General features: G+C 50.3%; 1 protein-coding gene across 6 annotated transcripts in view; it reads right to left on the minus strand.

Moving 5' to 3' along the window:
- Positions 1–22,967, minus strand: part of ABCC1 (ATP binding cassette subfamily C member 1) — a 151,224-nt gene that overhangs the window by 31,794 nt on the left and 96,463 nt on the right. For all 6 annotated transcript variants that reach the window (XM_025275035.3, XM_044935672.2, XM_044935670.2 and 3 more), the window contains exons 13-19: positions 20,834–20,980; positions 18,832–18,919; positions 16,076–16,151; positions 13,313–13,439; positions 6,865–7,041; positions 4,626–4,793; positions 2,592–2,775 (exon numbers count right to left, since the gene is read on the minus strand). In XM_025275035.3, the coding sequence (XP_025130820.1) occupies positions 2,592–2,775; positions 4,626–4,793; positions 6,865–7,041; positions 13,313–13,439; positions 16,076–16,151; positions 18,832–18,919; positions 20,834–20,980 (967 nt within the window). The remainder of the gene's footprint in view (positions 1–2,591; positions 2,776–4,625; positions 4,794–6,864; positions 7,042–13,312; positions 13,440–16,075; positions 16,152–18,831; positions 18,920–20,833; positions 20,981–22,967) is intronic.

The following is a 22,967-nucleotide window of genomic DNA, read 5'->3' on the forward strand; positions in this document are numbered from 1 at the left end:
GGAGCCCCTGTGGTGCCTGAGGTGCCCGAACCCCCAAACTCTCCAGGCCCTTGCCCAGCGTGCTCTCCTTCACAGCACTTAATGCTGCATAGAACAATTTCCATTGGCTGACTGCTGCCTTTCTCTCCCACCAGACTCTGAGCTCCGTGAAGGCAGGACTTGCCTGGATCTTGCTCACTTCTGTCTCCCCCAAATCTAGAACGCTACTAGTTTAAGGGCCAAACTACATCCCCCACCAACTAAATTCATACATTGACGTTCTGACCTCCAGTACCTAGGAATGTAACTGCACGTGCAGCCATGGTCTCTGGGTGTTAACTGTTCACATGAGCTCCTGAGGATGGACCCTAATCCTATATAATTGGTGCCTCATAAGAAGGGGAGATCTGGAGTCAGACACACACAAAAAGAACACCATGTGAAGAGGAAGGCAGAACTGGCTGATGCTCCTGCAAGCCAAGGAATGCCACAGAATGCCAGCAACCACGAGATGCTGGGGGACAGGCATGGCACCCTCACGGCCCTCAGGAGGCCGCCACCTTGATCTAAGACGGCCAGGCTCCAGGGCTGTGAGACAACACACTCCCATTGTTTAAGCTAGCGGGACTCTCATTACAGTAGCCCTAGGAGAACAACGTGAGTGCTCAACACATGACTGAGTGCTCAGTGAACACCAACTGAATGACTAAATCAGTGAATGGTAAATAGCTCTCTTAGTGCTCAGCCGCACTCACAGAGACAGGGACCCGCCTGCCCCTGGCACATGAGGGACAAGACCCCGTTTTTGTTTTAATCTTTTAGTTTAGCCACACCACTTGGCAAGTGCGATCTTAGTTTCCCAATCAGGGACTGAACCTGAGCCCCCTGCAGTGGAAGTACAGAGTACTAACCACTGCAGTGCCAGGGAAATCCCGGGACGAGCTTCTTGTAAGCCTCAGTTTCCTCCCCAGTGGACCGGGCACCACCATCTTCCCTCCTTCATGAGAAGCTGTGAGGAGGAGTGAGTGAGCCAACGTGATGACCCCTGTCAGGGACACAAGCCCTGGTCAGCAGTCAACAATCACTCACTGATGTGCGTGTCCTCACATCACAGACACCCCGATGACAACTCTGCCCACGGGAGTTGTGCAACGGGACAGTCCTGCAGCCCCAACCAGGGGGGTGGGGGGTGGGAGACAGCCTATCTGAGACCTGCCTGGGGACTGAGCAGGTAACAAACACGCCCCAGGGGCCCAGGGAGTCTGTAATTAGTTCCTGGAAGAGGGAGATCACAGCAGGACAGGCGATCTCGCTTTAGTTCCACTCTTTTAGCAACAGCTGAAACCAAAGCAGAAAAGGCATCAGATGACTTCTTTCCTCTCTGTGTAAGGCAGGTCAAGGCTCCTGGAGGGTGGGGGAGCACCAGCAGAGGATCCGTTCCAGATGCCCTTCTGACATAAATACAGGGCAGCCCGCAGGCTGACCGATTCCCTGAATTTCAAACCAAGTAAAGGAGAGAATGGGGCTTCCCTGCTGCAGTCCACGCCAGTAAAGAAACTGCCTGCAATGCAGGAGACCTGGGTTCAATCCCTGAGTAGGGAAGATCCCCTGGAGTAGGAAATGGCAACCCACTCCAGTATTCTTGCCTGGAGAATCCCATGGATAGAGGAGACTGGTGGGCTACAGTCCATGAGATTGCAAAGTCACGCACAATCCAGTGACTAACACACATACACATAATAAGAGAGAACAGGATTCTTAGACGCCTCACCCTGTTTGCTTCAAATAAAGACAGGGGAAGGCCCCAGCCCGGAATTCAGAGCATGCTCTTGTGAGGACAGAGCAGGTGTGGTGGCTGAGAAGCAGGCAGGTCTACCTGAACCTGCCAGATGCCACATGCGTAGGGTATCAGGGGGCACTCTTCCCAAGAAAAGTAACAGCAGCAGCTGTCACTGGCATTGTGCCGAAGGCTCCAGTAATCTAGCACATTCAGGCGCCAGAAGGTCGGGTCTGTTGTTTCACTGCTTCATCAGGAATGGCCAGACGTCACACAGCTGGAAAGAGCAGCAGCTGAGACTGGAACTCAGGTCCTGCCAACCTCCAACCTGCAGGCTCAGCCACCAGGTTTGGCCTCATGACCCGTGTCACTGCCTCAATGGGCATGAATGTGAGCAAACTCAGGGAGACAGCAAGGGACAGGGAAGCCTGGCGTGCTGCAGTCCACGGGGTCGCAAGGAGTCGGCTACGACTGAGCAACTGATCGACAACATGGTGAACGTGCCACTGGCTTCTCACAGCCTCTTGGGAGTCAGGAGGACTGTGATTATCACTACCTCCATCTTTGTCATGAAACCCCTGTAACTCCACAGGCCCAGAGATATATTGCATTAAAGTACCGGGACTTGTGTCCTGTTCTGCTGACCCAGCTCTCTAAAGTATTGGGACTCCCTCTCAATTCAGTCCTGAAAGTCCTTCCAGATGGTTCCTGAGAGGGCCTGACCTAGCCCCCCACCTGATGCCCTCCTGAGCTTCCAGGGCGGCTGGTGGGAACGTTCAGGGGAGACCTGGGGCCGACCGGGCACCACCCACACCGAAGGCCCACACAACCCTACCGTCCTCCGGCTGCCCCTGCTCCTGCTCTGCGCTGGCGTAGGTACGCAGGAACTCGGCAAAGGCGCCGTCCCGAGCCAGTAGCTCCTGGTAGGAGCCCATCTCGGAGATCTTGCCGCCACTCATGACTATGATGATATCCATCTGGGGCAGGTAGCTGATGGCGTGCGTGACCAGGAGCCGTGTCTGCGGGGAGAGCGGAGACACGGCCACATTAGCGCATGCGCGTAAAAGGAATTTCCCCCACCCCCCTACCTGTACATGCGCCTGGGATGCAGGCATACAGAAGCATTGCAATCTGCAGGCTGGGAGCTGGGGTGGGGGGGGGGGGGGTGGGGTGGGCAGGAGTGAGGGAAACAATGATCCTTGCTCCAGATTCTAGGGTCCGGACAGATACGAGTAAAATGCTGCGTGCTGTACTGTGAGCAGGTGGAAGCAAAGGGGAAAGGATACTGAGATGGGATGGGGGGGTTGCAATTTTAGTAAGGGTGATGGGGGAAGTTGGTTTTGAACAAAAATCTGGAGGAGACTCAGGGAAGGAACCATCCATGTGTAGATGAATAAAAGAATGACACTCCTGCAAAAAACTGTGCATACTGTGACTTAAGTGTTTCAAGTTTCCCCATCCCCAAAAGACTACAGCACTTGTACATGGGCATCTATTTTATCTAACTGAAAGTCGGGGAGGATGTGCATCAAACCGTTTACACAAGTTGGCAAACTTTTTCTTAAAACAGCCTAATGGTAAACATTTTCAGCTTTCTGGCCCCTCTGGTCATACACAAGACATAAACAGATGGGCTGGCCATGATCCAGTAAAGCTTTATTTATGGAAGCGGATGTGTAACTTTAATACAGTTTTCCTATGTCACAAAATATTTGTCTTCAGAATTTTCTTCCAACCACTTAAAAATGTAAAGATCATTCTTGGCTGGTGGGCTGCCTACAAGACAGGCAGCGGGCTGGATTCGCTGGCCCCTGCTTTCGAGAGCAGCTAGGGCTGCAGGATGAGGGAGAATTTTTTTTTTTTAACTTTACATATACTCTCTGGTTTTGTTACTATGGGCATGTATTTCTTTCACAACCAAAACAGGTGCTTAATATTTAAAAATTAAACAGAATTCTTATGGGGTGCGGGGGAATGCTTACAACAGATTAAGTGGCATGTTTATTATATGTGTGTATATATATATGCATGATGTGATAATCATATTAAAAAGCTTATACAGAACTTCCTCGGTGGCCCAATGGTTAAGAATCCACCTGCCAGTGCAGGGGACACGGGTTTGATTCCTTGTCTGGGAAGTTCCCACATGTGAGGAGCAACTAAGCCCTTGTGCCCTCAAGTTTGTTCCACAACAAGAGCAGCCACCGCAATGAGAAGCACATGGAAACTAGGCTGTAGCCAGCCAGCTCCATGCCCTCCCCAACAACTAAAGAAAGTGTGGGCAACAAGGAAGACCCAGTGCAGCCAAAAATAACAAACAAAAAAAGCTTATATACACAGCAAAAAGACTTGAAAGAAATACAAAAATCTCTAAGCAGTGGGACGATGCATAATTGTTTTTATCCTTCGTGGTTTTCTGAATTTGCTACATTTTTTCCCATGGGCATGTCTTACTTTTTAATGGGAGAGGCAGAAGAGCCTCTGTAACTCCCCTAAACAAACATATTTCAAAAAGAAGAAAAGAGGAAAGGCACCCTTTCCTGCCATGTTAAGGTGTAGTAGCCGTTTTCCTGATCAAACCTCTGTCCCTCAGCCCACGGCCACTTCAGCAGGGAAAGGAGGGCCGGCTCCTTGGGGTGGGTGGGGGGGTACTTCCCTCGGAGACACCACCCCTATTGTTTAAGCAGAAAGGCTTCTTTCTGCCAAGCGGAGGCAATGAGAACAAGACGGCTGTCCCCGGAAGGCTGCCAAGGGATGGATTCGAAAATATGCTCTCCAGTCCAATCGAGCGAAGGGGTCCCAAAGAGGACACACCGCGACCTGACCAAAGAGCGGGGACCAGCCCCCAAGCTGCCCCCACAGCAGGTACCTTGTTCTTCAGAAGCCCCTTGGGGCCAATCACGTTTTCAAATATGTGCTTGCCCACGTGGGCGTCCACGGCTGAGAGGGGATCGTCGAGGAGGTAGACGTCTGAGTCGCAGTACACGGCCCGGGCCAGGCTCACGCGCTGCTTCTGGCCCCCAGACAGGTTCACACCCTGCAGACAAACACGGCAGAAAGTTGGGCCTTCTGGGAAGCCGAGACAGGCAGACGGGTGCAGCGGATCATCATGCATTGCCCCTCGCCTGAGGCCCCGCAGGGCTGCGTCCACCTCCCGCGGAAGGAGCAGTGGTAACGGAGTGAGATCGCGCCTGCGCCAACGTGGGTTCAAGTCCCGGCTCCAGGTTCAGCCTCAACTGTGAAACGGGCAAAGAGAAAACCCGAGCCACCGGGTGCTGCTGAGCAGGGCACGGTCAGGAAGGTGAGGCTGGTGGCACCACACAGTGCTGAGTACAGGAAGGCTCGTGATCTTGGGGCTTCGCTCACTGGTGAAGCCACGCGGTCAAGGCAGGCTGTGCCCCAGGGATGCTACAATCCAGCCTGCACCCCGCCAGCCAGCAGGAAGGGCACAGTTTGTTAATCTGACCCAGGGCACAAGGACCACGGGGCTCTCCTGCAGCAGGTAAGCCAGCATCACATGCATATCTGGCTGGAGTCAGAGTGGACACCTGCGAGGCTAACCACCCAGCCCCTCTCCCAAGAGATGCCCACCCTCCCCCTGCTCTGAGACAGGGTCCTGGCAGCCAGGCTCATTTTGAGAGTTCCTCTAGTTCACAGCTTTTGGCCCCAGGCAGACATCAGACCCAAACTAAGCCAATCACATCCTCTCCCTCCAAAACTGGGTGCATGTGTGCCTGAGAAGTCACTTCGGTCATGTCCAACTCTGTGCGGCTCTATGGAAGGTAGCCCACCAGGCTCCTCTGTCCATGGGATTCTCCAGGCAAGAATACTGGAGTGGGCTGCCATGCCCTCCTCTAGGGGGTCTTCCCAACCCAGGGATCGAACCAGCGTCTCTTACATCTCCACTAGTGTCACCTGGGAAGCCCCCACATTGGTTACTAGGGCCTAAACAGGGAGAGTGAGGAATCTCCAAGTGGCAGATATATACATTTTGGAAAACAACAACAAAGCTCCACAGAAAAGCAGAGATGAAATTCAGAAGAGGAATCAGTCCCTTCCTGAGCCCCACCACATTCCAGCCCTTGGATTCCACACAATGCCTGTAAATTCAGTTCTCACTCAGGATTCTTTGCCACTTGAAAACCCCAAAAGCTCTAATAATTTTGTTTTTTTCTTTCCAAGGAACTGCAGATTTCACTCAAATGAAAGAAATGGCTCACGAAGTAGGAAAGTTGGTGGAGCCACTGGCTTGTATTAATAACTAAAAACAAGGATGAGAAAGCTCTTTAGTTGGCTCCAGACCATTTGCACTCCTCATGTGCACACCACCTAACCAGCAGGCGGCAATTGAGCAAGCCAGCCGGGCAGAGGGGAAAGCATGTGCAAAGGCCCTGAGATGGCAAGGGGCTCCGGAAGTCACTTGGCCTTTCCGTGCCTCCTTTTCCTCCACCATTACACAGGGTGAAGAGTAAATCCCATCTCCTGGGCTTGCTGTAAGGACAAGATATGTATAAAGTGTTTAGCACTGTGCCTGGCACATAGCGATTACTCCGTAAGTGTGAGCTATTGCATTATTATGTTTATCATTAATATAATGATAATGTTTTGAAAAGGGCTGTGGACATTGGAATCACTGACACCCCTGTACCCTGTATAGTGCCAATGGTCTTGGGACTTTTCAGTCACATGACCACAAAAGTAACATGCACTCTCTGGTTCTTTGGGTTCAACCAAGTGATTTGCTTTATGGGTAGAAAGGATGGTGTGCTTTAAAAGACATCACATTTTGTTGTTGTTGTTGTTGTTCTCTTGGGCTTCTGCTGCTGCCACTGAAAAAGCTTCCCCCTGGGGAGCTGCTGTCCCTTCACCCAGGCCCTAGTAAGAAGCCACTGGGGAGACCTGAGCCAACCCACAGCCTGGAACTGGGCTTAGCTGGCCTGCAATGTGGAGCAGAGCCACCCAGCTGAGCCCAGCCTGGGCCACTCAGTCACAGTTGACCCACCAATAAGTAGCAAAGTGTTTAACATCATAAGCCACTGAGATTTTTGTGCTTGTTTGTTACACAGCAATAGCTGACTGATACAGAGGCCATGCTCAAGTCTACTGACCTTCTCACCAATCTCTGTCCGGTCCCCACTGGGCAGGATTTCCAGGTCTGGGAGGAGGGCACAGGCTTCTATCACAGACTTATAATAACGTTCCTGTAGCTGGCGTCCAAAAAGGATGTTTTCTCGGAGAGAAATGTTCTGAATCCAGGCCTGCTGTGGGACGTAGGCCACTGAGCCCTAGGTGGCAAACAAAGAAGGTGGCAGGACAGATAGACTTGGTTAACAACAGCCGGCCTACTCCCTGCCAGGAAGGCCTTACTTCACACGATACCTTCATCACATCTATGGTTTCAACAAGAGGGAAACCAAGGCCCAAAGGACCACAGACACCAGGGCTGGGATCAGAGTCCATCCTAGGTCAGTCACTGGCTCCAATAATGAGAGTTTGAGAGCTGAAATCCTTGTTAACAAGATTACAGTTACATATTTAGTAACTATTCACTGAAGAGCAGCAAACGAAATGCCTAGCTCCCCTACACTGCACACCTGTATCTGATAAAATATTGTACACCATCTGTGTGCCAAGTCGCCTCAGTCATGTCTGACACTCTGCAACCATACGGACTGTAGCTCACCAGGCTCCTCTGTCCATGGGACTCTCCAGGCCAGAATAACGGAGTAGGTTGCCATGCCCTCCTCCAGGGGATCTTCCCAACCCAGGGATCGAACCCTTGTCTCTTACGTCTCCCGCATTGGCAGGCGGGTTCTTTACCACTAGCACCACCTGGAAGCCCCCACATCATCTATATTTCAACTTAAGAAATTTTTAAAAATATTTAAAATAAAATAAATTTTAAAATAAACAACAACCAAAACCTCCTGGTTCCCAAGAACAGAAAGTACCTGAATAAAAAAAAAAAAAAATTATTTGATTATTGTTGTGGTACAGGCTAAGAGAGAAAAATATGAGACTTTCAAAAAAGTCCTTTAAAAGCAAGACTTAACCTATACTGGAAAAGAATCTGAAAAAGAATATATATATACATTTACCTGAATGACTTCACTGCACACCAGAAACTAACACAACATTGTAAATCAACTATAGTTCAATTTAAAAAAGAATTTTTTTTAAAGGGAGACTTAGTTTGAGACAACGTTAAAAGAGCCCTTGAGATTTCCTTGATGAAATTTAAGCAAAGACATCTGTATAAAAACTGTCCATTTCTAAAGTTGCTGTATATTTCCACATAATGCAAGGTGTCAGAATGGCATAAGAACAAAGACTAGGAGGAGGGCATTTGTTTCATGTATTTCAGTAACTGAAAAAAGTATTTTTAACCAGGACTGATAGGTGAAAATAAGTTGGTCTGATAAAGAGAAGAGGAAAGAGCATTTCAGTCTGAGGAACTGCATGAGAGGGAGGCAGGGGACAGACAGGCTCCAGGTTAGACATTCACACGTGGCCTCTGCCTGCATATCATGGGGGAAGAAGAAGTGGGCTTCCGGTTGGATACTTAAAACTAGTCTCCTCTTTGCATTTCCTGAGACAAGAGACAGGTGGGCTCCAGTTAAGGCATTTACAGTCAGCCTATTTGCCCACCAAAATGGAACAACAGAAACAGGGTAAATAGTAGGTCTTTGTCTTGTAAATATCCTTAAGATAATAGTCTTGGCCAGGACAAAGAAAGGCAAAATCCTGTTTGGGTAAAGGATTAAGGGATCTCCACTCCCCTCCTTTTTCTGGAACAAAGGAGACACTACACAAGCATGGGAAGGTTCCTTAGGGTCGAAAGTCAGAGAATAATGCCAGACCATAATGAGTCTTACTCCTCCCAGAAGCCTTCACTTTGAGATCTATCTTGGCTAAGGCCTGCACACCTCAGTTCAGTTCAGTTCAGTCACTCAGTCGTGTCCGACTCTTTGTGACCCCATGAATCGCAGCACACCAGGCCTCCCTGTCCATCACCAACTCCTGGAGTTCGCTCAGACTCACGTCCATTGAGTCAGTGATGCCATCCAGCCATCTCATCCTGTGTCGTCCCCTTCTCCTCCTGCCCCCAATCCCTCCCAGCATCAGAGTCTTTTCCAATGAGTCAACTCTTCGCATGAGGTGGCCAAAGTACTGGAGTTTCATTCCTTCCAAAGAAATCCCAGGGCTGATCTTCAGAATGGACTGGTTGGATCTCCTTGCAGTCCAAGGGACTCTGAAGAGTCTTCTCCAACACCACAGTGCAAAAGCATCAATTCTTCGGCGCTCAGCTTTCTTCACAGTCCAACTCTCACATCCATACATGACCACTGGAAAAACCATAGCCTTGACTAGATGGACCTTTGTTGGCAAAATAATGTCTCTGCTTTTGAATGTGCTACCTAGGTTGGTCATAACTTTCCTCCCAAGGAGTAAGCGCCTTTTAATTTCATGGCTGCAATCACCATCTGCAGTGATTTTGGAGCCCAAAAAATAAGTCTGACACTGTTTCCACTGTTTCCCCATCTATTTCCCATGAAGTGATGGGACCAGATGCCATGATCTTCGTTTTCTGAATGTTGAGCTTTAAGCCAACTTTTTCACTCTCCACTTTCACTTTCATCAAGAGGCTTTTTAGTTCCTCTTCACTTCTGTCATAAGGGTGGTGTCATCTGCATATCTGCTGCTGCTGCTAAGTGGCTTCAGTCATGTCCGACTCTGTGCGAACCCAGAGATGGCAGCCCACCAGGCTCCCCCATCCCTGGGATTCTCCAGGCAAGAACACTGGAGTGGGTTGCCATTTCCTTCTCCAATGCATGAAAGTGAAAAGTGAAAGTGAAGTCGCTCAGTCGTGCCCGACTCCTAGCGACCCCATGGACTGCAGCCCACCAGGCTCCTCCGTCCATGGGATTTTCCAGGCAAGAGTACCTGAGGTTATTGATATTTCTCCTGGCAATCTTGATTCCAGCTTGTGCTTCTTCCAGCCCAGCGTTTCTCATGATGTACTCTGCATATAAGTTAAATAAGCAGGGTGACAATATACAGCCTTGACGTACTCCTTTTCCTATTTGGAACCAGTCTGTTGTTCCATGTCCAGTTCTAACTGTTGCTTCCTGACCTGCACAGAGGTTTCTCAAGAGGCAGGTCAGGTGGTCTGGTATTCCCATCTCTTTCAGAATTTTCCACAGTTTATTGTGATCCACACAGTCAAAGGCTTTGGCATAGTCAATAAAGCAGAAATAGATGTTTTTCTGGAACTCTCTTGCTTTTTCGATCATCCAGCAGATGTTGGCAATTTGATCTCTGGTTCCTCTGCCTTTTCTAAAACCAGCTTGAACATTAGGAAGTTCACGGTTCACGTATTGCTGAAGCCTGGCTTGGAGAATTTTGAGCATTACTTTACTAGCGTGTGAGATGAGTGCAATTGTGCGGTAGTTTGAGCATTCTTTGGCATTGCCTTTCTTTGGGATTGGAATGAAAACTGACCTTTTCCAGTCCTGTGGCCACTGCTGAGTTTCCCAAATTTGCTGGCATATTGAGTGCAGCACTTTCACAGCATCATCTTTCAGGATTTGAAATAGCTCCGCTGGAATTCCATCACCTCCACTAGCTTTGTTCGTAGTGATGCTTTCTAAGGCCCACTTGACTTCACATTCCAGGATGTCTGGCTCTAGGTGAGTGATCACACCATTGTGATTATCTTGGTCGTGAAGATCTTTTTTGTACAGTTCTTCTGTGTATTCCTGCCACCTCTTCTTAATGCACACCTCAGGGGAAGACAAAGACCTGGAAAATGGCCCCCTTATAAAGGATTTAAATTTCCGAAAAGCACAACTCTCTGAGTTTGCCCACGCACCTTTTTGCAGGCACTTTTCTTTTCAACAAACTTTACTTTACTCGTACTTTCTGCCTCCTCTCCTAAATTTGTTCTTGACCAAGTGGGCAAGGGCTAGGGCTAGGGACTCAGGCCCTAACTGCTGGCTCCTGTGGTCCAGGACTCCCAGTTCAGGAAACTAAGACCTGGCTGCCAGCTAGTGCTCACTGCTACTTGCTGCAAGCTGCCGCTGACTGCTGTGTGTGTCCAAAATCAAGAGGAACTTGGCAAGTCTGAGCAACAGGAAGGCCAGTGTGATGGGACCATGATGTGAGAGGAAGACAGGCAGGAAGGAGCTGGGGGGTGGCACGGGACTCACACAAGGCTGGTGGTCCTAGTGACAAGTGTGTGTGTGTGTGTATGTGTGTGTTAGTTGCTCAGTTCAGTTCAGATCAGTTCAGTAGCTCAGTCGTGTCTGACTCTTTGCAACCCCACGGACTGCAGCCCACAAGGCTTCTCTGCCCATGGCATTCTTCAGGCAAGAATACTGGAGTGGGTTGCCATTCCCTTCTCCGGGGTGAGGAGTATGAGCTTCACTAAAAGGGCAAAGGGGAACCGTCAAAGACTGTTAAATAAAGGGAGGCTAGGAGGATGAGGTTGGAAATGAAACCTAGGGAGCCCAGCTCTTCATCTCCATTCTCAGATAAATAACCAAACTGCTGACTCCAATATCCTAACTTAAAGTGGCCAGACTGTCACAAAGCCTCACTGCAGAACCCACAGGTAATTCCCACAGTATGCATGAGACCTACCAACTAAACTACTGAGACAAAATAAACATTTTAAACACATTTCCCGCACTTTCCTTGTTGTTGTAGTTAGTTGTTCAGTTATGTTCGACTCTGTATGACCCTATGGACTGTAGCCCGCCAGGCTCCTCTGTCCATGGAATTTTCCAGGCAAGAATATTGGAGAGGGTTGCCATTCCCTTCTCCAGGGGATCTTCCTGACCCAGGGATCGAACCTGGGGTCTACCCACATTGTAGGTAGATTCTTTACCATCTGAGCCACAAGGGAAGCCCTTCCCTTACCAAGGCAAAATAACCAGTCACGAATAAATCTACAACCTCATCAAACCAAATATTCAAACACCCTCACTTTTTGGTCCATCATCTCTGTATTCAGTGGTTCTCAACTGGGGGTAATTTTGCCCCCCATGGGACACAAGTGACAATGTCGAGAGACACTTTTGGTTGTTATGACTTGTGGCTGCTTCTGGCATCTCGTGGGCAGAGGTCAGGGATGCTGCTAAACACCCCACAGTGCACAGGACAGCCTCCACAGCAAAGAATTATCTGGCATGAAATGTCAATAGGGCTGTGACTGTGGAAACCCAGGGTTAATCAAACAGAAGGCAGTGTGGATCCCACCATGATCCCGAGTCTTCTTCCAATTAACCTAGCTCATGCTGCTTATGAACCTTGCTTTATAACATGTATTTGAAAGTAATGACAGATCATTTCTTAAAACAATAGGTCCAAGGGATCTTCCTGACCCAGAGATTGAACCTCCGTCTCCTGTGTCTCCTGCACTGTGGTTCTTTACCACTAGTGCCACCTGGGAAACCCTCATTAGTCTGGACTCAACTATCATACACGTTCTCTAAGGCACACTAGGCTCAATGGGCATGTGATCATCAGCAAAGAAAGGATTTTGCTCTGAAATGAAAACTATGGCACAAACCAGCATCCCCCAAGAGTAGACTCCAGGAGAAAGTAATCTTAAGACATAAGGAGTTGCTGTCTAGACAACAAAGAGGTGCAGGCAAATGTGTCTGGGACACGCAGGATTAACCAAAATTAAATAGGCTGGGTTTGGTTTTTTTTTTTCCTCCCTGCAGGACTTATCAGAGCCTTTAAGTGTCCAACAGGGAAGGAATCAGAACCTGTACTATTTCCCAAGCTTGTTTGGGCCCAGGACTCTTTATTCCCTAAATAGTAAGATGAATTTGCTGCAGACCATGCTCCAGGAAATGCTGGTGTCAACAAAACTCTGGAAGAAAATATCCCCAACCCCAGGGAAGGGTTTTGGGGGCGGGGGACAGAGCTAAATGCCAAACAAGGCTCCTGATTCTGATGCGACACATCTGTTCACTAAGGCAGCCTCTTAAACTCTCTCCCAAGACATACTGCAACTCAGTTCAAAACACTGTGTTTTTAAAAGCAGTAAAAACAGTCTCCCTTTAGCCCCATATTAAGAATCCAACAAACACTGAGAATTTAAATAAGTCCCTTAAAAAGAATTCTCCAAGGAAATATTCCAATGACATCAATAAAAAATTTTAAGTGTTGTTACATTTGCCAAAAGAGATACAAGGAGAACCACAAAGAGAAAGAACAAGCCTGAAAGAGCCATGCTTAAGGAGGCCCCGGGATGCACACTGCAGGGCGGTGATGGGGAGGGAGTTGAGGGCAGAGGGTGGACCAGTGGGCATTCCTGTGTTTACTAAATACTTATCCAGTGCCTACTACATCCTGAGCACTATTCTAGGTGCTGAGACACAGCAGGAACTAAATGACACCACAATCTTGCCTTCCAGGAGGGGAGAGAAGAAGAGAACAAAAGGAGTTCCCACCTGCTTAACAAGCTCATAAAAGGAAACACCGCATAGCCCCTTGGCCTTCCCCTCGGCCGTGAGTTACCTGGCCCCCACCCAGGCCTCCTACCTTGACAGTCACATGTCCCTCCACCTTGTCCATCTCGGCCAACAGCGCTGAGAGTAGAGACGATTTCCCACAGCCCACCTGGCCCACCACGGCCACCAGGGAACCTTCCGGAACAGAGAAGGTGATGCTGAAACGACATGACACACCCTGGGCTCAGATGGGGGAGCCTGGCTTCCCGACGCTGGACGGGCCCCGAGTGGGGAGAGAGGGAAGGCAGGGTTGTCCGGAGTCTTTGAGGCCTGGACATCACTCCTGCTGTTCTTACAACGAACTTATTAGTTCAGGGAACTGCCGCAGAGGCTTCTGTGCCAGGCTGGACACAGCTGCATCTTAGGAAAGACCCCTGCAGGAGCGACCGAGACAGGAGAAGGGTGCTTGAGTGGAGGGGGATCCACTTCACCTGGGGGCATGATGCAGGTGCTCAAGGAAGGGTGCGTGTGTGCTCAGTCACTCAGTCATGTCCAACCCTTTGCGACCCCATGGACTGTAGCCCACCAGGCTCCTCTGTCCATGGGATTCTCCAGGTAAGAATACTGGAGTGAGCTGCCATGCCCACCTCCAGGGGATCTTCCCGACTCAGGGATCAAGCACACATCTCCTGCACCTCTTGCATTGCAGGTGGATTCTTTACTACTGAACCAATAGGGACGCTCAACAAAGAGGCCACGCCAAAACCAAGCCTAGAGGAAGGGTGAGCACAACCCAGACACCTGGGGACAGCGTGAGGAAAGGCCTATGGGTGTGAAATCACAGGCGTGACCACAGGTAGACAGGTCAATGACACAAGATGAGGCAGGGAGTGGGAGGTCAGTCCTGAAGAGGTGGGTGGGTGGTATCTAGACCCGAGAGGGAGGACACGCTTCCCAGCTGGAAGCCAGACAGGAGGGCCTAACACAATTGAATCAGAGTTTCAGAAACATGTCTCTACTGACATGGCCCTTTGTCGGATATAACAGTAATTGTACTGGGTTGGCCAAAATGTTTGTTCGGGGTTTTCCATAAACTGCTACGGAGAACTTCAAACACACGTTTTGGCCAACCCAACACAACAGGCTCAACACTCTGCTGACAAGATGGGCGTCACACGACATAGGACCACGCCCAGCCCTCCACGGCAGACAGCAAAGTGGAGATGGGGAATCCCACCCGCTGGGGAAGGGTGGGCATGTCCAGGGCCTCCTTGGGTTCACCTACATCAGATGCACTTTCCAAGCTCTGCTATTATGATTTCAACATATTGGTGGAAAGGCTGATGGCTTTTGCTTCCATTGTTCAATTCTTCCATACCTGCTACGTGGTCACACTGATTGTTCTTTTGTTCTATGCTAGGAGGAGAATGGATGAAGGGGCCAGAACAGAACAGTCAGCCTAGTGAGGCAGCTCCTGTGATCACCCAGGCAAGACGGGAACATTGCACAGGTTTGGATGGAAAAATCTGGGGTCGGTGGGGGTTGAGGGGTGGATATTCAATGGGTTGGTCAAGGGAGGGTGACAGGAACAAGAAGGTCTTTGAGGCTAGAAGGACAGACAGAGGAACAGAGGCATAGACACAGACTACTCACTTATGAAGCAGGACAAGAGAAAAGCTAAAGTTGAAGCTGACATGAGTTAAGTTAAACATAAGGAAGAACTTCCTAAACATGCAGTCCCATCCAGGGTAGTGTTACACAGACTTGTTTCTGCAAAGTCTGATCTGCCCCTCCCCACATCCTCAAATAAAATACAGCAGTAATTTGGCTACTCAGTAAGGGGGCAGTTATTTAGGGGCATGGGTAGGTATAAATCTGGCCCCTAAAAATGTCCCGTCTGGCCCTGTGATGGGGGACTCCTTAAGGAAGTCTGAGATCCCCGGAGCAAGGCCTGCAGTTGGAAAGAACTCAGAGGCGTTTGACAAGTAGCCAGGGAAGCAGGTCAATTCCCAGGATGCTGTGACTTAGAAAAATAGGACTGAGGTGGGCAGTGTCCCAGATATAGAAATGGTGGGAAAGGGTGAACCAGGCAGCTGGGGGAGAGGATGGAGAACAACCCAGCCTGATATCACACGTGAAGTGAAGTCGCTCAGTCGTATCTGACTCTTTGCGACCCCGTAGACTGTAGCCCACCAGGTTTCTCTGTCCATGGGATTCTCCAGGCAAGAATACTGGAGTGGGTTGCCATTTCCTTCTCCAGATACCACACGTGAGCGGACAAGTTTTCAGCAGACCCAAGCCTTCCTGCCACCATCACAACTTCTGACCCACCAGCCAATCAGTGTGCTCTGTCTCTTCTGGCACAGCGATTGGCTCAGGGAGAAGCACGTGACCCAACCTGGGCCAATAAGAGGCAAGTGGGTCTCCTGATGACATACGAGGGACACCTGGAGTCGATGGGGGCCACTTAGATCTTGAGGGAAGAGGACGTCTGAGAAGGAAGCAGCACAGATGGCTGAGGAACAAGGACACGAAGGAGGGGCACTGTCTGGGTCCCTGGATCACACCAAACCTGAAAGTGAACCTTGGCAGTTATGTGAACCAGAAGGCTTGTTGCCTAAGCCTATCTGGGCAAGGTTCGAGTCACTCACAGTCTGAGGGAACCCTCTGAGCCAGGCCCACGGTCATCTGCTCGTCCCCAAAGCCCAAGCAGGTGCGACGGGACCAGCCGGATGAGCCGAACTGATGCTCAGAAAGGCAAAGTGACCCATTCATGGTTACAGAGCTGGAGCTCGGCTGGAATTCGGACCTGCGTTTGCCCAGAGCCCCGTGGCTCTCTCCACGTCCCACTTACCCATGCAGCGTGGGGGGCTCATTCCTGGCCCACGTGAACGTGGCGTTCTTCACGGTGATGCTGTTCGTCGCTCCAGCTGGAAGGCACCAGAGATATAACACGTCAGGCGCAGCTGCAGCCATGGCCTGCGCTTGAGCAGCAGGCTCTTACTTTTTGTTTTTCCTTATCAGGTTGTTCAACTCCAGAGGCTGGACACCCATGCTAGGCATTATCTGGTCACATCAGTCACTGTTTCTGAAGAACTTCAACCAGCAGCTCTGGAGACGGCCTCCACCCAGAGAGCCAAAACCACGAGAGGGCTCTGCCTTTGAAAGATAGGAGGCCGCACAATCTGGGAGGGCCAGGGACACCCGGGGCCTCCGGCACACATTCCTGGGAGCTTCCGGCAGCTCTGGGGGAGGGGCGGGGGCGGGGTGAGCAGAAGCTAAGGTCACAGGGCCCCAGCAGCGCCCTCATGCAGTCGCCTGTGATTGATCAGCTCAGGCTGGTCCACAGCCCTCATTACACCTCCAGGGCCCCTCCTTTAATGTTCGAAGTAGGGTCCTTCACCCTGAAACTCCTGGATTCCGGGGCAGCTCACGTCAGGGCAGGTCGGTCTTCCCCTCAACACCCATCTGTGTAAACTGTGCAAACTCGGGGATGCAACAGGAAATGGGGAATCGTGGCGGGAGAGGGGAAGGCAAGCCAGACGAAGTCTGTGCAAGGCGGACCTAGGTGTTTCTAGCGCCTCTGCCTCCATCAACATTCCCTCCTTTTATTCTCTTTTTAACTCCATGCCCTTCACTTACACAAACAACTTCTGACTGAAATGATGAGCCAACTTGAAACCATCTAAAGAGAAGATGGGGAGGTGCTTCTAGGTTGTCAAAAGGTATAAATAAATTGCCCCACCCACCAAAGCAACAAAATCTGTGAGGAGAGGAAGTTACTGGTTAACCGAACTTAACCTGCCTGGCCCCCATCTGTCCCCTGAAACAGCAAATGAGGAGGAAGCTGGAAGGTGCTATTTAAGGAATTTAAGAAAAGCCACTAGAGTCGGTCAAGCTAGAGGCTACAAGACTTGGCTGGGAGCTGCCTAGGGGCCCCCATCTGGCACCCGGCGAGTGTGGATAAACATCTCAAAAGCTGAGCGCCTAAGAGGGGCTGCCTTCAGGGCAGAGAATAGGGGCTGAGGCCTCAACTGAGGTCTGGACCCAGGCCCTGGGGTTTTCCAACATGACTCTTGCTGTGAGCTGATTTGGGGAGCTTGAAACCTCCTTGGTTGACCCCAAACTCTGGAGTAGACGGCATCATTCTGCAACGTGTGTGTGTACATGTCTGTGTACACATGTGTGTGTGTGTTGGGGGCAGGGAATAACTCGATCCTCAACACAACAGAAACTGGACAACCACAGGCCAGGGAAATCGGGAGGGAGGTTCCAGGAAGTGGTGGTTCTCAACTAGGGGTGACTTTGATCCCCCAGGGACACAATGTCTGGAGACATTTTCAGTTGTCGAACCTGGGATGGGTGTTACTGGCACCTAGGGGTGCTGCTCAAGCAGCCTAGAGCACTGGTCAAAAACTCTGTTTGGGTTTTTCGTAACATCATGCAGAAAAACTCAAATGAACTTTCTGGCCAACTCAATACAACGCATGGGACATCCCCACAGCAAAGTGACCCCAACCCGAATGTTGGTGGTGCTGCGGCTGAGGAACGCAGCCCCCCATGCCGCCCGCCTCTCACATACACTGGGGGGGATCGACTACCATGATCTTTGTTTGGCAAGTGCTGTGCTGGGCGTTCCACACGCCACTGAGGACATCTGAATGCCTGCTGCAGCGCTCACATGTACACACATGCTACACTGCTTACGTGCATACACGCGATGTACCGCTCACATGCATACACACATTCATTCCTCTGACCACATCTACTGGGCTTGGAAGCCAGACTCTGTGGGTTCAAATTCCGTGTGGCCATTTCCTAGCTGGTGAAGCACAGGCAAGTTACTTAACTTCTCTGTGCCTCACTTTCCTCATCTGTAAACTGGGATTGTTAATGGGATCGACCTTACAGGGCTGTCATGAGGAGAAAGAGGAGGCAACACAGACAGTCCTTAGAACAACGACTGACACACAGCGGCTGCTCGGTTAAATCTCAGTGCAGAGACGCGGAACCACCGGTGAGAATACAGATTCTGCTGACGGGCTGCGGATGTGAATCCTGACTACTTCTTACTGGTGTGCGAGTTAGGGGCAAGCGTCCTCGTCTCCTGATGGGGGGTTTCCACAGCGCCCCTCCGTGAGCTGCGGTGAGCCACGGATGGGTGAGTACGGTGACGCCCTTAGGACAGGACCCACTTAGCGGGCGTGTCGTTACAACAAAAGCGGTCACTACCTCTAGTGCTTAGAATATTTCTTATTGAGTGCCTGGAGATCCCTGCTCAGGGGTCCACTGGGAAAGGAGAAATTAATAAGCTACAGAATAACAAATCTACCAAAACAAAGAAAGGCACTGTCCTTTCCGTTGCCCAGATGGGGAAAGTGAGGCTCAGACCAGTGAAGTGACCTGCCTGAGGCGGCACAGCTACAGGGGTGGAGTTTGGCGAGTCTCCAACTTCCTTAGTTTGCTCATTTGCCCTGAATGGAGTGGAAGCTGGGGCCCTGGAACCTGGCCCTCGGGAGGGGTGGGCCTCTCACAAGAAGGCAAGATACGAGAGGTGCACGTTCACCCTCCTGGGAAGGCCTGTAGGTCGTCCACGCTCCCGGGACGCACCGTCTTTGATGGGCCGGCGTTGGATGCTATCAGGGTCCAGGTCCTCGTGGGACAGGAAGACCCTCAGGCGCTTCAGGGAGACGCTGGCCTGCACGGAGAGCAACAACAAGCTGCAGTTATTTTTAAACACGTTTTTGCAAAAACAGACCGAGGCTAACTCACAGTGGTTTCCCCTGGGTGCGGAAGGGCCCACATCCTCCCTTATTTCTCAAGTTTCTGCATTTCCTACCCCGAGCGGACGCCTCAGAAGACAAAAATTAAATGGGTCTGGGTTGTTGTTTGTCTTCCTTTAAAAAGCCCACAGGTGGCATTACAGAGGAGGGTGGGGGACCGTCCTGGCCAGACAAGAGACTTGAGAAACAACTGAAGGCAATGGTCTTGCTTAAGACAAACTTGAAACTCGGAGATAAAGGTGTCCTGGAGGCTGAATGCCCTGCACAGTGGCTGTGGCCAAGGATACTGTATGATAAACTTCACAGCTGCTAAGAGACGAGGACTGCATGGCTCCCATCACAAAAAACAAACGATAACCCTGACAGGTGACTGAGGTATAGCTGACGCTATGGTCCTAAGAGCAGTGCCACAAGTCCATGTATCGCATCACCATGCTGCATGTACTGAACATATGTTCAACAAAAACAAATTAAAAAAAAAAAAGCAAAGGTTCTGATTTAAACAGCCCAATAGCAAGGACATTGCTGAGAGATAATCCAGAACATTTTAATATGGAGCAAGTATTATTTTAAGAGATTACTGTTACTTTTGTTAAGTCTGATAATGGTGTTACTTATGTAAGAAGAAATGCATGCTGAAATATTTATGGGTGAAATGCCAAGAGATCTGGGATTTGCTTTAAAATTCTTCAGCGAAGAGAGAGAGAGAAAGGAATGGAGGGAGGGAGGAAGACAGAGGATCAGATGAAGTAATCATGGCAAAATGCTGGATCTGGGTGATGGGCATGCGGCATTCTTATACTATTCTCACCACTTCTGCATACACATGAAATCGGTCATAATAACAAGGGGTTTTACTGGCTTATTTTTTTAAAAGCCTTGACCAGGGCTTGGACAATGAAACATTAAGGCGTATTTGTCAATGTGGCTAATGATACGGTTTTCATGGAAACGTGTGCACAATTAGGGAGAAGAGTGTGACAAACGCCATGGGCAGAAAAGTGCAGGAGCTTCAGAGGGTGTAAGTGTGACTGAGTGGCTTCTTCTCCTTTAGAATCACCACCCGGGCTGGGGGCTTCTAGGGCGTCCAGCTGGAGTTTCTCAAATGGTGAGCCAAGCCCATGAGTGGGTTGCAAAACCAATTTAGTGGCGGCATTTTTTCTTTAAATTTATTTATTTTTAATTGAAAGATAATTGCTTCAATTACAATATTGGTTTGATTTCTGTAATACATCAACATGAAGTGGCTGGAGGTGTAAGAAACAGGACACGGTACAACAGGGCAGGGTGGAACAGACTCGATTAGAGCAGAGAGGATCCAGTGTTTCAGAAAGAATCTTGCAGAGCTCAGGAAAGCCTAGCTGCAGTAACTTTTGTTCCATACACCTGGGGCATCCCAGGTGGCGCAGGGGTAAAGAACCCGCCTGCTAATGCAGGAGACACAAGAGACGCAGGCTCGATCCCTGGGTCAGGAAGATCCCCTGGAGAAGGAAATGGCAACCCACTCCAGTATTCTTGCCTGGAGAATCCCATGGACAGAGGAGCCTGGTGGGCTACAGTCCATGGGGTCGCAGAGTCAGACACGACTGACTGAGCACGTGCGCACACACACACATACACTTTAGTATGCATGTCAACAAATAAAAACGTCTCTTTTTCTTAAGGGCAGGACCAACAAAAGCACAAAGGTCTGGGCCTCGATCACCGTCGCCCCCGCCCTGAGCACAGGGACAAGTCACACAGAGGCAGCTGCATCCAGGGGACTTTCGTGCCCTTCGGCCTCGTTTCCCCCAAGCCCCTTCCCTGAAACCCCCCGGTCTCGCCTGTACCTGCACAATGCTGCTGATGACCATGGGGAGGATATTCAGGGGGAAGCGGAGAATGTTGAACAAAGCCAAGGACACGAAGGCCTTCTGGGCATCCAGGATGTTGTTCTCGTCGACGGTCACGTAGACAGCAAACGTGGACAGGGCCACCTGCAAGCAGACCAGGTCAGCATCGCAGTCACAGGAGCAGTGACACGTGCCAGACAAAGTCTAGCATACAGCAGGCGCTCACTAACACCCAGAGAATGAACTGGGTGAACCAATGGCTAGGAGCCGAAGTCCCGGCCATTCCCGCCACCGTTCTCCACAGGACACTGAACGGGCATTCAAGGGGTCCCTCAACATCACCAAGCGAGGTCAAACCTCTCAGCCAATGTCAGTGCAGTGCCCTCTGCCCAAAATGACTTTCCCGTCTTCCCTGTTAAGGGAGGATGCCTGACCCATAACAGCCCCGCGACCGCTCTCCATCCTTGTTGCTACTGTTTGGTTGCCAGGCTGTGTCTGACTTTGTGGCCCCATGGACTGCAGCATACTAGGCCCCTCTGTCCTCTACTATCTTCCAGAGTTCGCTCAAACTCACAGTCATCGAGTCAGTGATACTACCTAAGGATTGCATCCTCTGTTGCCCCCTTCTCCTCCTGCCTTCAATCCTTTCAGCACCAGGGTCTTTTCCAATGAATTGGTTCTTGACATCAGGTGGCCAAAGTACTGGAGCTTCAGCATCAGTCCTTCTAATGAGTATTCAGGGTTGATTTCCCTTAGGATTGACAGGTTTGATCTCTTTGCTGTCCAAGGGACTCTCAAGAGTCTTCTCCAGTATCATCCTTACATCCTGGTTTATTTTTTTTCATAACACCTATCACTACCTTACATTGTAAGATCACAGATATTGAGGGTCTGTCTTCTGCACTGAAATGCAAACTCCACAAAGGTAGGGACCTGTGTATGTGCCTGTATCCTCAGTGCCTAGAATGACCCTGAGCACACAGGAGCCCTGAGACCTCAGGCAAGTCACCTCCTCTCACCAGCCTCCACTGTCTCATCTGTGAAATGGGGTGGACGTGGAGGACTCATGCCACTTCTGAAAGCTCCTTCCAGCTCAGAGCACCCCCAGGAAAGGAACGTAGGTGTTTTTAAAAAAAGAAAAAACGAACAGCCAAGGGTCCTCTGAAGCCTACTCCCTTCCTCACAAAATCAGACTTGCCTTAAGTCCTGTGGGGAGGCTTGGGATTTCAACTCCCAGGCAACGGGAATTTGGGTTCAGCTGTCTGAGACAGCAGGCCCTCCCTCACCAGGAAAAAGGAAAGACCCCGAATAATCCAGGGCTGGGCCGCACTGTTTAGGCGGGAAAAGATCAACAGGTGTCTCCCCGGGCCCTGCCCCCCTGCTGGGGCGGTGGTGCTGGGAGGCTAACAACATCCCCCGGAGGTCGCCGGCACACATTACCAAGGCAATCTGGAAAACCTTGGACCCAGCAGATGGGCGCAAGTCTCCACCCCCATGTTAGCCCAGGCTCCAAGAGCCATTAAAGGCTTTCCCTGGGGGGAAATAAACCGCCCGGGACCTCATTCTTGAGCTCGGGACAGATGGCCGGCAATCAGGAGATCCCAGTGTGGCCAAGATTCTGGTGCAGCTGAGGTCCAGGGTATTTTCAGGGTCTCAGCTGCCTCATTTCTGTGCTACCTATTAGAAGGTCGTATATCTTAAACATTAAACCCATAAGCTCTGTTTGTTTACCAGCTGTGTGACCCTGGGCAGTAGACAGCGTCTGTTTTTCCATCTATGAAATGGGAAATCAGGATAAGCACGCACAGGGCTTTTGGCAGCAAGGAACCAGGCACTAGTGAAGAGTGCTTAACCCTGTGCCTGGGGAACAGTAAAATGCAGTAGATGGCGGCTGTTTTATTTCTTGTTTTAGGACTCAGTTCAAAGTCCTTGGACTATTTTTCCAAAGAATCTATTAACTGGGTCCCAGTCGGTAAAGAATCTGCCTGCAATGCAGGAGACCTAGGTTTGATTCCTAGGTCAGGAAGATCCCCTGGAGAAGGAAATGGCAACCCACTCCAGTATTCTTGCCTGGAGAATTCCATGGTCAGAGGAACCTGGCAGGCTATAGTCCACGGACTCACAAGAGTCG

Source organism: Bubalus bubalis, chromosome 24 (assembly GCF_019923935.1).
Source record: "Bubalus bubalis isolate 160015118507 breed Murrah chromosome 24, NDDB_SH_1, whole genome shotgun sequence".
NCBI lineage: Eukaryota > Metazoa > Chordata > Mammalia > Artiodactyla > Bovidae > Bubalus > Bubalus bubalis.